Source organism: Mytilus galloprovincialis, chromosome 11 (assembly GCF_965363235.1).
Source record: "Mytilus galloprovincialis chromosome 11, xbMytGall1.hap1.1, whole genome shotgun sequence".
Lineage (NCBI taxonomy): Eukaryota > Metazoa > Mollusca > Bivalvia > Mytilida > Mytilidae > Mytilus > Mytilus galloprovincialis.
In genome coordinates, this window is record NC_134848.1 from 39590824 (window position 1) to 39606567 (window position 15744).

A 15744-nucleotide genomic window follows, 5' to 3' on the forward strand; every position below is an offset into this window, starting at 1 on the left:
ATGCAGACTTTGCCAAATCCATAAAATAAAAAATCTGAGAAAATAAGTTTTCCTCAATACACCAAAAATTGGTGGCCAGGAAAAAAAATGAATCTACAGTAATTTTAAAACATGTGCTCATAAGAAATAAAAAGCCACAATCAACAGTTATTTTACCTTGATATTGATTTGCCAGTAAGACCTTCAATTAGAGCAGGCTTCTCTCTATCTTCTGTATCATCATGACCTAGCTGACCTCTACGACCTTTGCCCCAGGAGAATACTCTTTTTTCAGTGGATATAACAATCACATGATCTTCTCCAGTTGCTGCCTAAAAAAGGGGAATAAACTTTTATGATAGTATAAATTTTAAATCTTTTAACTTAAAAAGAATAAATTTACCAGTAGCAAAATGAATTACTTTTTATCTGAAAGGCAAATGATACCATACATGTAGCTTTACTTTACCCGAAATTTTTGTTTTTAGTATAATAATATACTGTGCGTATTGCTATGTGTTTCTTTATTTTACTTTGGCAAGATGTATAGGAGAGGGTTGAGATCTCACAAGACATGTTTAACACCACCTCATTTTTCAGCCAATCAGGAACCTCTGGCCTTTGTTAGTCTTGTATGTTTTTTTAATTTTAGTTCATTTATATGTTTTGGAGTTTAGTGTAATGACCAATTTCACTAGACTAGTACACAATTTTATTTAGGGTTCAGTTGAAGCCCACCTCTGGGTGCAGGATTTCCTTGCTGTTTTGGAGACCCATTGGTGGACTTCGGCTGTTATCTCTTTGACATATTCCCAATTTCATTTCTCAATTTTATTAGACCATTTAACCACAGAGGCCCCCATATATGATAAAAGTAACTTACATGTATAATTTTGATTTTTGAAGGTAAGTCCACAGGAGTAATGGAGGCTGTACAGCATTCAAAATAATACAACACTGACCTAAATAAAAATTAAATAATAAATTCAAAAATTGTAATACATTTGTAGCTTATTTCATTTTAGAACAAAATAAAAAAGAAGAATTTATATGCAAATGACAGAAAATATCTTATTACTTATCAATCTAGAATTTTAAACTTCCAAAGTTTTGAAATTCCATACAATACTAATATTTCAGTCACACTATCATTTGTTTTTTTTTTAAATACTCTCTTTAATATAGAGATTAATACATGGCCTTTTCCATATTAGTCTGGGTATCATCCCGAGACCCCCATATCAGCCTGAGACGGAGTCGAGGTGCTGATATGGGTCGAGGGATGATACCCAGGCTGATATGGAAAAGGCCATGTATTAATCGCTTTATCATATACTTCCGACAATAATTTTATGTAAGGCAAATAAACAAATGCAATAAATAAAACAGTCAAAAACTTTATAAAGAAGTTAAATTATGAATCAAATATACTATAATTGTCCAACAACAGTATCACTACCTACATATATATGTATGGTAACATTTGCTATAGAGGCATTTTGAAACATTGAAAATTTGGAAGAGTTTTATGATCATTATTACTCCATGTTTGTTGTACTATAAAATGATTCATAATTGTCAATGGCATTTGTTAGCAAGTCCTAAACTATCCCAACAAAAGTTCCTGTAAACAGCCAATACTGGAAACACCGGAAGTAACTTGCACGAAAGGCACTATTATGGGTTTTGTGCATGAGATGCACCTGATATGGGTTATCACCCTGGGTGGGAAATTATGGCTTATGTACTTCCGCTCATTACACATATGCAAAAGCTATCATATCAATGCTAAATATATGATAAACATAATTATACTAGCCAAAATTTTACTTGCATTGAGTTTACATAGTTTATAGTTTGGTTAGTTTAGCTCAATGTTTAGTTTTCTGTGAGTTTTTCGTAAATGGTTGTCTGTCTTTTTGTTATTTGTCTTTTTTTATACATGGTGATATGTTTATATTGATAATCTTTTTTGTTTCCAGTTTTTCCTTGTCCCTTATAAAAATGATGTATGCAAGAAATTCTATACCATCAATGTTAAAGTGTTACTTTATTCTAGTGACCTATCACTGCAACTTCAAAAGCTCCATCATCTTGTGATCGGACACTGAAACTTTGTTAGATATAATTGTACAATATTTAATGCAAGTAAACTACAGCATAATATTAAATAGATGTGAAACAAAGCAAAGTACCAAACTGAACAACGAATGTCCATTTGACATCCACAGCTTTAATATATGTTTCTAATTAAACTTGTTTATAAAGCAAATCATGCACTTATTCTGTTAAAAAAGAAAAGTTGAAGTTGACATATAGCTAGCTGTTCATGATCAGATATTGGTAGCAACTTCCAAATTTTAAGATATTCATAAAAAAAGTAAAAAGTAAAATAAGGGGTCAATTTTTATTTTTTTGGGCCAAGAGTATTTTTTCCAGATGTAAAATTTTATGTTATTCCTGTTTAAAAATTTGACTATTATATATAACTGTGTTGATTAACTTAACATATTTGGGCGCATTGCATTTGCGCCAATTTTTAACAAACCAATCTTTCATTTGCGCCACAAGGTTATATTTCATTTGCGCCACAAGGTTACCGTATTTATTCCATTTAAAGCCCCCCTTCTAATTAACACCCCCCTACCGAAAATCGTGCGTTCAGAACTTTTGACTTCTAATAAACGACCCCATTTTGTAGTTAAAAAAATAAAATTGAAACTAACCCATTACAATATTTCAAAGACATCGACCCGGTCACTCAGAAACACTAAACGAAAAATCAATAATGCCCATGTTTTAATCCACTCCGATAATCCAACACAGTGTGTACAAGTTCCAAAAATAGATCTGTCAGTTACACAGTATGCTGTTGAAATTATGTTCCATTGATGTTAACATTTGTTCATTCCAAAATTTTAACAAATTATTTGATGAGGTCACATAACCGATAAACGCTATTTATAGATTATAGAGACAATAAGAAACAAGTGTATGTTACTATAGTCTGTTTCAACAAAATTCAGGTAAAGGTCAATGAAGTAAGGTACGAAATTCGTTTCTCTAATTGACGCCCCCCCTTTCGGAAATTGTCTTCGCCCCCGGGGCGTTTATTAGAATAAATACGGTATATTTCATTTTCGCGACAAGGTTATATTTCATTTTCGCCACAAGGTTATATTTCATTTGCGCCACAAGGTTACATTTCATTTGCGCCAAAAAAAAAAAAATCATTTGCACCATTTCACAGGTAATACAGGTAAGATATAATATAACAGAAAAGTTGAATATTCATTGCTCTAAAAGGTTTGTCGCTACAGTATTCTCCTTGGATAATTGAGTGAGTTTATACTCTTTACTGATACAAAACTGAGAGTTACAAAGGTTTTAAATTATGTGTAGTTTTCACATGTTTGAGCTGTCAATTTAGACATTGTCAATTCAGAGACTAACAGAGGAAATAAGTCTGTAATTTATGATCACCACATATATAGATAATCATATGTTTTGAAAAATTGAGACAAGTCGTTTAGGTGTATAAAAAAAAAAAATATTTGGAAAGCCAGAATAACAGCTGATATGGACTGCATTTCGACGATGGGAAAAGAAAAAAATAGACTATCTTTTGGATATATAGACTAACATGGTATGCACATAAGAAGCGAAATTTCCAGACATGAATACATGAGGACTGTCGCTTAACCAGAACAGACTTATAACTTTACTATAGTGTATCATGCTTTGAACTGTTCCAATATTTTACTCCAGTGTGAAGTGCTTTCTTTTAGGCTTTATATTACGTGTAATGATCATGTTAATTTATAACAGAACTGTGTTTTAACAAAGTTTTAACATGACTCGTTTAGTTTTATGATGACTGATACCTGAGGAATATGTTAAATTATGCCAACAAAAACTGTCTTTATTATTATATAAGTTTTAAAAAAAAAAGGATTTTTTATACTTTTTACCTGTACTTACCTGTAATATTGGCGGAAATGAAATGTTTCTGTTTTGACGCAAATGAAAGAATTTTTTGGCGCAAATGAAATGCCAATTGCAGCAAAAGCAAAGCACCGACATATTTCATTCTAAGTCTCTATTATTTTTTACTGATTTAACTTTGCCTGTATGAACAGCATTGTTAGATAATTAGATAACAACAAACATGCTGGATTAGACAACATTCAGATACCTAGTATCCAAGGCACTGCATGTCATAAAAATAGATAATTACTACACTATACATTTGTAAAAAGTATTTTCTCTGCTTTGCAATGTATCATATTTCTTAATCTGTGTGAGAAAATATATTCTCCTCACTAGTGAAAAAATCTGTTCTTGGCAAATGATTGGTAGAAAGGAGTAGGTCCGATTTTGGCCTCAAATTTCAAGTTAATCTAACGAAAGATTTTGAACATTTTTTGAACACTTAAGTGTCTATTTCAGTTGATTCACTTAAGGTATGTGAAAGATTTAAACTGATGAAGTCAATAAAAACGCTTCGATTCAAGGTACCACCTTAAATTATTGCGTTTACAACTCTGTCGCATTATTTGCAATAATTAAAACCTCACAGTAATTTATGAATTTACAGTATTGCATGCAAATTATGCTTCCAAAATTTTTAAACACCACTTTTTTTATACCTTTTCTGTCACAGCTTTTTGAATGAATAAAATAATCAGAAAAAAATTCTGAATTTACTGTATTTAAACATTTTTCTTTTAGAATGTAAACATCATCTCGGGGCGTTAACCAAGTACCTTGAGTCGAGGGATGTTACTTGTTTTAAGCTAATATGCTGACCTTGTTTTCTTTTTTGACCGACTCTCACTCAAACTGTTTTGGTGAGATGAATCTTCATCTGTTTGAGATTCTTCATATTTCTGCATCAACTGTAAATGACAAATTTGTTGTTAAAAGTTCATTTAAGCCAATCTTAGGAGGCATTTATATAACAAAAGTAAAATAATAAGCATTTTGATTTGAATTAAAAAGGCAAGGGTCATTACTTCCAACTTTAGCAAACAAAATTGAATTTTATGAGTGGAGTTGCACTAATACTAACATCATTTGTCCTGAAATGAAGTTATCTTTTTTTAACCTACTTCATTCCAACGACTAAAATGTAATAAAGTATTTCTCTATTTATAAAATTCAGAAGAAAGTGGGAGATCTAGGTCTTGTTTTAACATATCCATAATCAGTAGGATTCACAGCTTACCTCAGGAATCCTAATATTTAATATCTCACAAGCTGAAGGTCTCAGATCAGGGTCTTGTTTTAGCATATCCATTATAAGGTCTTTCAATTCTTGGCTATAGTTCCCCTTCACTGGTGCAAACTGTCCCTGTAAATTTTTAAAACATACAATTACCATTTATTGGCGAAAACATTTATTATCCTGTATAACAAAAGATACATGAGGGTATATATAATTTAAAAAAAAATTAATGGCCATCTCTCACTTCAAATTTTAACCCACAAATCAACTGTCTGCCAATATCTATTTGAATGGCAATGTTAAATTTTGCTTGCTAAGGCCATAAAAAAGAATAGGTTTGTTTGCCCAAACGCTACCTACCCAGAAAAAAGCTGCCTACTCAAATTCTTTTATTGTCCTGATTTGAAGAAGTTTTTTTTTAATCAGATAGGCATGAAGACTAATAAACACCCGATACTTCAATTTCTCTTTTTGAAAAAAAAAGAAAATGCCTACCTACCTACCCACTGTCTTAACCTTTGGGTAGGGTTTGGGCAAACCAAAATATTTTTAATTGTGGCCTAATTCAATAATATTTTCTTCTTTCCTATTTTCCATTATTTTTAATAACAGTTTAAAAAAGAGTTCAAGTGTATATGAATATTAATTGAGAACTCAAACATTCTTTAATTCTTAGGGGTTATTTGTATCCTAAAATGTTAGTTTGATTAGAATTCCTGATATAACTTACTTATGTTTTTCAAAAAGGAAGAATACTGTGGATTCATTATTATTCATTGGATACCAATTTTCGTGGATTTCGTTGATATAGGTGAAACACGAAATTAAATGTTCAACGAATGACAAATGTTCTAAAGGCTTGTATAAAGACTTCGGTAAAACCATGAAATTAAATGTCTACGAACATGCAAGTTTTCCTTCATCCACGAAAATTGATGCCCACCAAAAAATATGAATCCACAGTAGTATTTTTATAGCGGAGCCATATTGTTTTTCTCTTGTCAGTCATTTTGCTATGATAATTTTCATGCCTTTTCAACAAATCTTGTTATATTTACATCTCAACCACTTCCTGTTTGCTAATAGTTCGAAATTTAACTACTTATTGATCAAGGAATTTTTTCATCAAACTAGTATATTAGTCTGGAGAGCTGGATACTGTCCATGCTGCTGATGATGATGTTTGTGTCTACATGTGTTGTTGAAATTAAGATTTTTCAACTTTTTGAGATGGGGTCATTATCTAGTTGATGACTGAAGTACCATATCAAACATGATTACAATAATCACCTTATAACTTCATGAGGGGCCTCAAAAATAGAATTCTCATCTGTTCAGAGATGTCAATTTAATATCTTTTTTCACTTCTTTACCTAAGTAGCAAAATATATCAAACCTTCATGATTTTGTTTACTAAGGCAGGAAGATTTGATCCTTCAAATGTTTTCTGTAAACATGCCATCTCATACAGTATACAACCAAGGGCCCAAATATCTGATTTGTCATAATACTGTTTCCCTTCACACTGTAAATAAACATATAAAAACTCATGTAAACATGCCATCTCATACAGTATACAACCAAGTGCCCAAATATCTGATTTGTCATAATACTGTTTCCCTTCACACTGTAAATAAACATATAAAAACTCATGTAAACATGCCATCTCATACAGTATACAACCTAGTGCCCAAATATCTGACTTGTCATAATACTGCTTCCCTTCACACTGTAAATAAACATATAAAAACTCATGTAAACATGCCATCTCATACAGTATACAACCAAGTGCCCAGATGTCTGATTTGTCATAATACTGCTTCCCTTCACACTGTAAATAAACATATAAAAACTCATGTAAACAAGCCATCTCATACAGTATACAACCAAGTGCCCAGATGTCTGACTTGTCATAATACTGCTTCCCTTCACACTGTAAATAAACATATAAAAACTCATGTAAACAAGCCATCTCATACAGTATACAACCAAGTGCCCAAATATCTGACTTGTCATAATACTGCTTCCCTTCACACTGTAAATAAACATATAAAAACTCATGTAAACAAGCCATCTCATACAGTATACAACCAAGTGCCCAAATATCTGACTTGTCATAATACTGCTTCCCTTCACACTGTAAATAAACATATAAAAACTCATGTAAACATGCCATCTCATACAGTATACAACCAAGGGCCCAAATATCTGACTTGTCATAATACTGCTTCCCTTCACACTGTAAATAAACATATAAAAACTCATGTAAACAAGCCATCTCATACAGTATACAACCAAGTGCCCAAATATCTGACTTGTCATAATACTGCTTCCCTTCACACTGTAAATAAACATATAAAAACTCATGTAAACAAGCCATCTCATACAGTATACAACCAAGTGCCCAAATATCTGACTTGTCATAATACTGCTTCCCTTCACACTGTAAATAAACATATAAAAACTCATGTAAACATGCCATCTCATACAGTATACAACCAAGGGCCCAAATATCTGACTTGTCATAATACTGCTTCCCTTCACACTGTAAATAAACATATAAAAACTCATGTAAACATGCCATCTCATACAGTATACAACCAAGGGCCCAAATATCTGACTTGTCATAATACTGCTTCCCTTCACACTGTAAATAAACATATAAAAACTCATGTAAACATGCCATCTCATACAGTATACAACCAAGGGCCCAAATATCTGACTTGTCATAATACTGCTTCCCTTCACACTGTAAATAAACATATAAAAACTCATGTAAACATGCCATCTCATACAGTATACAACCAAGGGCCCAAATATCTGACTTGTCATAATACTGCTTCCCTTCACACTGTAAATAAACATATAAAAACTCATGTAAACATGCCATCTCATACAGTATACAACCAAGGGCCCAAATATCTGACTTGTCATAATACTGCTTCCCTTCACACTGTAAATAAACATATAAAAACTCATGTAAACAAGCCATCTCATACAGTATACAACCAAGGGCCCAAATATCTGACTTGTCATAATACTGCTTCCCTTCACACTGTAAATAAACATATAAAAACTCATGTAAACAAGCCATCTCATACAGTATACAACCAAGGGCCCAGATGTCTGACTTGTCATAATACTGCTTCCCTTCACACTGTAAATAAACATATAAAAACTCATGTAAACAAGCCATCTCATACAGTATACAACCAAGTGCCCAAATATCTGACTTGTCATAATACTGCTTCCCTTCACACTGTAAATAAACATATAAAAACTCATGTAAACATGCCATCTCATACAGTATACAACCAAGTGCCCAAATATCTGATTTGTCATAATACTGCTTCCCTTCACACTGTAAATAAACATATAAAAACTCATGTAAACATGCCATCTCATACAGTATACAACCAAGTGCCCAGATGTCTGACTTGTCATAATACTGCTTCCCTTCACACTGTAAATAAACATATAAAAACTCATGTAAACATGCCATCTCATACAGTATACAACCAAGGGCCCAAATATCTGACTTGTCATAATACTGCTTCCCTTCACACTGTAAATAAACATATAAAAACTCATGTAAACATGCCATCTCATACAGTATACAACCAAGTGCCCAAATATCTGACTTGTCATAATACTGCTTCCCTTCACACTGTAAATAAACATATAAAAACTCATGTAAACAAGCCATCTCATACAGTATACAACCAAGTGCCCAAATATCTGACTTGTCATAATACTGCTTCCCTTCACACTGTAAATAAACATATAAAAACTCATGTAAACATGCCATCTCATACAGTATACAACCAAGTGCCCAAATATCTGATTTGTCATAATACTGCTTCCCTTCACACTGTAAATAAACATATAAAAACTCATGTAAACATGCCATCTCATACAGTATACAACCAAGTGCCCAAATATCTGACTTGTCATAATACTGCTTCCCTTCACACTGTAAATAAACATATAAAAACTCATGTAAACATGCCATCTCATACAGTATACAACCAAGGGCCCAGATGTCTGATTTGTCATAATACTGCTTCCCTTCACACTGTAAATAAACATATAAAAACTCATGTAAACAAGCCATCTCATACAGTATACAACCAAGTGCCCAAATATCTGACTTGTCATAATACTGCTTCCCTTCACACTGTAAATAAACATATAAAAACTCATGTAAACAAGCCATCTCATACAGTATACAACCAAGTGCCCAAATATCTGACTTGTCATAATACTGCTTCCCTTCACACTGTAAATAAACATATAAAAACTCATGTAAACATGCCATCTCATACAGTATACAACCAAGTGCCCAAATATCTGATTTGTCATAATACTGCTTCCCTTCACACTGTAAATAAACATATAAAAACTCATGTAAACAAGCCATCTCATACAGTATACAACCAAGGGCCCAGATGTCTGATTTGTCATAATACTGCTTCCCTTCACACTGTAAATAAACATATAAAAACTCATGTAAACAAGCCATCTCATACAGTATACAACCAAGGGCCCAAATATCTGACTTGTCATAATACTGCTTCCCTTCACACTGTAAATAAACATATAAAAACTCATGTAAACATGCCATCTCATACAGTATACAACCAAGGGCCCAAATATCTGACTTGTCATAATACTGCTTCCCTTCACACTGTAAATAAACATATAAAAACTCATGTAAACATGCCATCTCATACAGTATACAACCAAGTGCCCAAATATCTGATTTGTCATAATACTGCTTCCCTTCACACTGTAAATAAACATATAAAAACTCATGTAAACATGCCATCTCATACAGTATACAACCAAGTGCCCAAATATCTGACTTGTCATAATACTGCTTCCCTTCACACTGTAAATAAACATATAAAAACTCATGTAAACAAGCCATCTCATACAGTATACAACCAAGTGCCCAAATATCTGACTTGTCATAATACTGCTTCCCTTCACACTGTAAATAAACATATAAAAACTCATGTAAACAAGCCATCTCATACAGTATACGACCAAGTGCCCAAATATCTGACTTGTCATAATACTGCTTCCCTTCACACTGTAAATAAACATATAAAAACTCATGTAAACAAGCCATCTCATACAGTATACAACCAAGTGCCCAAATATCTGACTTGTCATAATACTGCTTCCCTTCACACTGTAAATAAACATATAAAAACTCATGTAAACATGCCATCTCATACAGTATACAACCTAGTGCCCAAATATCTGATTTGTCATAATACTGCTTCCCTTCACACTGTAAATAAATATATAAAAACTCATGTAAACAAGCCATCTCATACAGTATACAACCAAGTGCCCAGATGTCTGACTTGTCATAATACTGCTTCCCTTCACACTGTAAATAAACATATAAAAACTCATGTAAACAAGCCATCTCATACAGTATACAACCAAGTGCCCAGATGTCTGACTTGTCATAATACTGCTTCCCTTCACACTGTAAATAAACATATAAAAACTCATGTAAACATGCCATCTCATACAGTATACAACCAAGGGCCCAAATATCTGACTTGTCATAATACTGCTTCCCTTCACACTGTAAATAAACATATAAAAACTCATGTAAACATGCCATCTCATACAGTATACAACCAAGGGCCCAAATATCTGACTTGTCATAATACTGCTTCCCTTCACACTGTAAATAAACATATAAAAACTCATGTAAACAAGCCATCTCATACAGTATACAACCAAGTGCCCAAATATCTGACTTGTCATAATACTGCTTCCCTTCACACTGTAAATAAACATATAAAAACTCATGTAAACAAGCCATCTCATACAGTATACGACCAAGTGCCCAAATATCTGACTTGTCATAATACTGCTTCCCTTCACACTGTAAATAAACATATAAAAACTCATGTAAACAAGCCATCTCATACAGTATACAACCAAGTGCCCAAATATCTGACTTGTCATAATACTGCTTCCCTTCACACTGTAAATAAACATATAAAAACTCATGTAAACATGCCATCTCATACAGTATACAACCTAGTGCCCAAATATCTGATTTGTCATAATACTGCTTCCCTTCACACTGTAAATAAATATATAAAAACTCATGTAAACAAGCCATCTCATACAGTATACAACCAAGTGCCCAGATGTCTGACTTGTCATAATACTGCTTCCCTTCACACTGTAAATAAACATATAAAAACTCATGTAAACAAGCCATCTCATACAGTATACAACCAAGTGCCCAGATGTCTGACTTGTCATAATACTGCTTCCCTTCACACTGTAAATAAACATATAAAAACTCATGTAAACATGCCATCTCATACAGTATACAACCAAGGGCCCAAATATCTGACTTGTCATAATACTGCTTCCCTTCACACTGTAAATAAACATATAAAAACTCATGTAAACATGCCATCTCATACAGTATACAACCAAGGGCCCAAATATCTGACTTGTCATAATACTGCTTCCCTTCACACTGTAAATAAACATATAAAAACTCATGTAAACAAGCCATCTCATACAGTATACAACCAAATGCCCAAATATCTGACTTGTCATAATACTGCTTCCCTTCACACTGTAAATAAACATATAAAAACTCATGTAAACATGCCATCTCATACAGTATACAACCAAGGGCCCAAATATCTGATTTGTCATAATACTGCTTCCCTTCACACTGTAAATAAACATATAAAAACTCATGTAAACAAGCCATCTCATACAGTATACAACCAAGTGCCCAGATGTCTGACTTGTCATAATACTGCTTCCCTTCACACTGTAAATAAACATATAAAAACTCATGTAAACATGCCATCTCATACAGTATACAACCTAGTGCCCAAATATCTGACTTGTCATAATACTGCTTCCCTTCACACTGTAAATAAACATATAAAAACTCATGTAAACATGCCATCTCATACAGTATACAACCAAGGGCCCAAATATCTGATTTGTCATAATACTGCTTCCCTTCACACTGTAAATAAACATATAAAAACTCATGTAAACATGCCATCTCATACAGTATACAACCTAGTGCCCAAATATCTGACTTGTCATAATACTGCTTCCCTTCACACTGTAAATAAACATATAAAAACTCATGTAAACATGCCATCTCATACAGTATACAACCAAGGGCCCAAATATCTGATTTGTCATAATACTGCTTCCCTTCACACTGTAAATAAACATATAAAAACTCATGTAAACATGCCATCTCATACAGTATACAACCAAGGGCCCAAATATCTGATTTGTCATAATACTGCTTCCCTTCACACTGTAAATAAACATATAAAAACTCATGTAAACATGCCATCTCATACAGTATACAACCAAGTGCCCAGATGTCTGACTTGTCATAATACTGCTTCCCTTCACACTGTAAATAAACATATAAAAACTCATGTAAACATGCCATCTCATACAGTATACAACCTAGTGCCCAAATATCTGACTTGTCATAATACTGCTTCCCTTCACACTGTAAATAAACATATAAAAACTCATGTAAACATGCCATCTCATACAGTATACAACCAAGTGCCCAAATATCTGACTTGTCATAATACTGCTTCCCTTCACACTGTAAATAAACATATAAAAACTCATGTAAACATGCCATCTCATACAGTATACAACCAAGGGCCCAAATATCTGACTTGTCATAATACTGCTTCCCTTCACACTGTAAATAAACATATAAAAACTCATGTAAACAAGCCATTTCATACAGTCCCAAAGACTGTAGCATGTAGTGATTGAAATAAAACAGTGATACACTTAAAATCACAAGACATTATGCTTATTTTATCTAATTATATAAAGAGATTTACAAAATATTGATATTAAACTTGTACAAAATAACTGTACAAATTATAATTTGAGCACAGCATATACATTTCTTCTGTCAATAGAATTTATTTCCTGTAATCAGCTATTTTGATTAATTAAGTCTCTCCCGGTAATCGGTCTCTCCTATTTTTCTTTTTTTTTTTTTAAACTTTTTGAATGATTGTTTCAGCACTATTGGCTTTATTGTGGAGGCCAGTATTTATTGGTTGAAGTAGCAGGAATGGCCAGAGATAACTGCCAACCTTCAGCAGGAACAATCCTTATCAATAAAGATCTAAATTGAATGCAACTGCCACATGTTAGGTTTGAACACACAACCTTAGTGTTTACAATACAAGTTTATAATTGCTGCTAAGACTACTCAGCCAACGATGCCCTTTAACTGGTGTTTAGTTGTGACTTGTCTCATTTGCAATCATACCACATTTTTATTCCCTAATTTTATTTTTACCTGTGCAGTGGGTTAAACAAGAACTTACCATTTCAGGACTTATATAGTAAGGTGTTCCAAGCACAGTGTTAGCACCCTTGTTGGCAGAACTCATCATTTTAGAAATACCAAAATCACCAATCTTTATTATACCTTCTTTGGTGAGAAATATGTTTGCTGTTTTTAAGTCTCTGAAATCATAATACAAAAATGTTGGTTGTGCTTAGAATTCAGTCATACTTGAAAGATGTTTTTGAGCTCCATTTTTGGATGTATAAATAGTTTCTGAAACACTTTTTATTTAAAAAAAACAAACTATTTACCTCTACTTTTGAAAATCCATGCAATTTATCTTAGTTTTTCAAAAGTTTTATATAAAGATTGTTTTCTTCTATTGAATTATTCATACAATATTCAGACTTAAATAAAGGAGCATAAATAATGTTTACTGTTCCTAAAACTACACTTTTTGATACAACATTGACTGAGCGTATTATGCTCCTAGTGAACTACAACCAGAAGCAATATTTTAATTTCAAAAACAATAAGTAATAAGTTAAAATTAAAAGCAGCCATCCATATATTACAGTTATTTCAGTACACTTAGTCTGATTTTGAACTCAAAAGACTAGATCAAGAACTCTAATTGGCTGAATTCAGAGTACGATAGTTGTACTTGTCAGATATTTTTAAGACTGGTAGGCCTATATTTCTGTCTGCTCTGGATTGAACTCTAACTTATCTATGCAGTATACAAGTGCCTGCCCCAAGTCAGGAGCCTGTAATTCAGTGGTTGTCGTTTGTTTATGTGTTACATATTTGTTTTTCTTTATTTTTTTTTAAATAAATAAGGCTGTTTGTTTTTCTCGTTTGAATTGCTTTACTTTGTCATTTCGGGGCCTTTTACAGCTGACTATTCGGTATGGGGTTGATCATTGTTGATCATTGTTGAAGGCCATATGGTGACCTATATATGTATCTCTCTTCTTATGATCACTGTTTTTTAAATAGAATTTAGCTCTACCTTACCTATGTAGTATATTTTGCTCATGTATATGTTTAATGGCTGAGACAATCTGTTGGAACATGACCAGGATCTCTCTCTCTTCTAAAGGTTTCTAATTCTAACGTACCTATGTAGTATATTTTGCTCATGTATATGTTTAATGGCTGAGACAATCTGTTGGAACATGACCAAGATCTCTCTCTCTTCTAAAGGTTTCTAATTCTAACGTACCTATGTAGTATATTTTGCTCATGTATATGTTTCATGGCTGAGACAATCTGTTGGAACATGACCAAGATCTCTCTCTCTTCTAAAGGTTTCTAATTCTAACGTACCTATGTAGTATATTTTGCTCATGTATATGTTTAATGGCTGAGACAATCTGTTGGAACATGACCAAGATCTCTCTCTCTTCTAAAGGTTTCTAATTCTAACGTACCTATGTAGTATATTTTGCTCATGTATATGTTTAATGGCTGAGACAATCTGTTGGAACATGACCAGGATCTCTCTCTCTTCTAAAGGTTTCTAATTCTAACGTACCTATGTAGTATATTTTGCTCATGTATATGTTTAATGGCTGAGACAATCTGTTGGAACATGACCAGGATCTCTCTCTCTTCTAAGGGTTTATCTCTCTGTGACAAATACTGGGATAAAGTTCTAAAAAAAAGGAAAAAAGTAATCAATCCATTTTTCTAAATATTATCTACGGTGTTTTGTTTTGCAGACCAGGCCATGATAAAAATTAATGCTATTCAAAACGCTTTAATTCTTAATTTATGTTTAAAAAACACTGGTGTCATTTCTGAAAGCTATGACTGACAATCCTATCTGTTGATTGCATTTTGCTACACTCCTATTTACAAAAAGTGATAATTTTAAATGAGTTAAGTTAACTTTGAAAATGTTTTACACTATTTCGTCATTTTTTCAAAAGAAATATTAGTCTATTATATCTTTTACATGTCGTTAATTTATAATTTTGTTATTATCTAATTTCCTTTCTATTATGGGGACGAAGTTCCCAATAACAGTAGAAAATTCAATAAAAAAAAAATTCAGGAAAATTTCCCGAATTTTTCATTGTATACTAATGAACTCAAAATCGTTCAATTTTATTTTTGTCGTGTTTTGAAATCCAGGACCTGCGCAGAAATGTACAATGTACTTCCTTTTTCTGGTCTC

The 15744-nt window shown here is 32.7% G+C and overlaps 1 protein-coding gene across 1 annotated transcript in view; it reads right to left on the minus strand.

Moving 5' to 3' along the window:
• Positions 1-15744, minus strand: part of LOC143052162 (uncharacterized) — a 48281-nt gene that overhangs the window by 21989 nt on the left and 10548 nt on the right. Inside the window, exons 10-16 of the mRNA XM_076225113.1 lie at positions 15100-15219; positions 13600-13741; positions 6603-6731; positions 5207-5332; positions 4789-4877; positions 863-941; positions 157-311 (exon numbers count right to left, since the gene is read on the minus strand). Coding sequence (XP_076081228.1) covers positions 157-311; positions 863-941; positions 4789-4877; positions 5207-5332; positions 6603-6731; positions 13600-13741; positions 15100-15219 — 840 coding nt within the window. The remainder of the gene's footprint in view (positions 1-156; positions 312-862; positions 942-4788; positions 4878-5206; positions 5333-6602; positions 6732-13599; positions 13742-15099; positions 15220-15744) is intronic.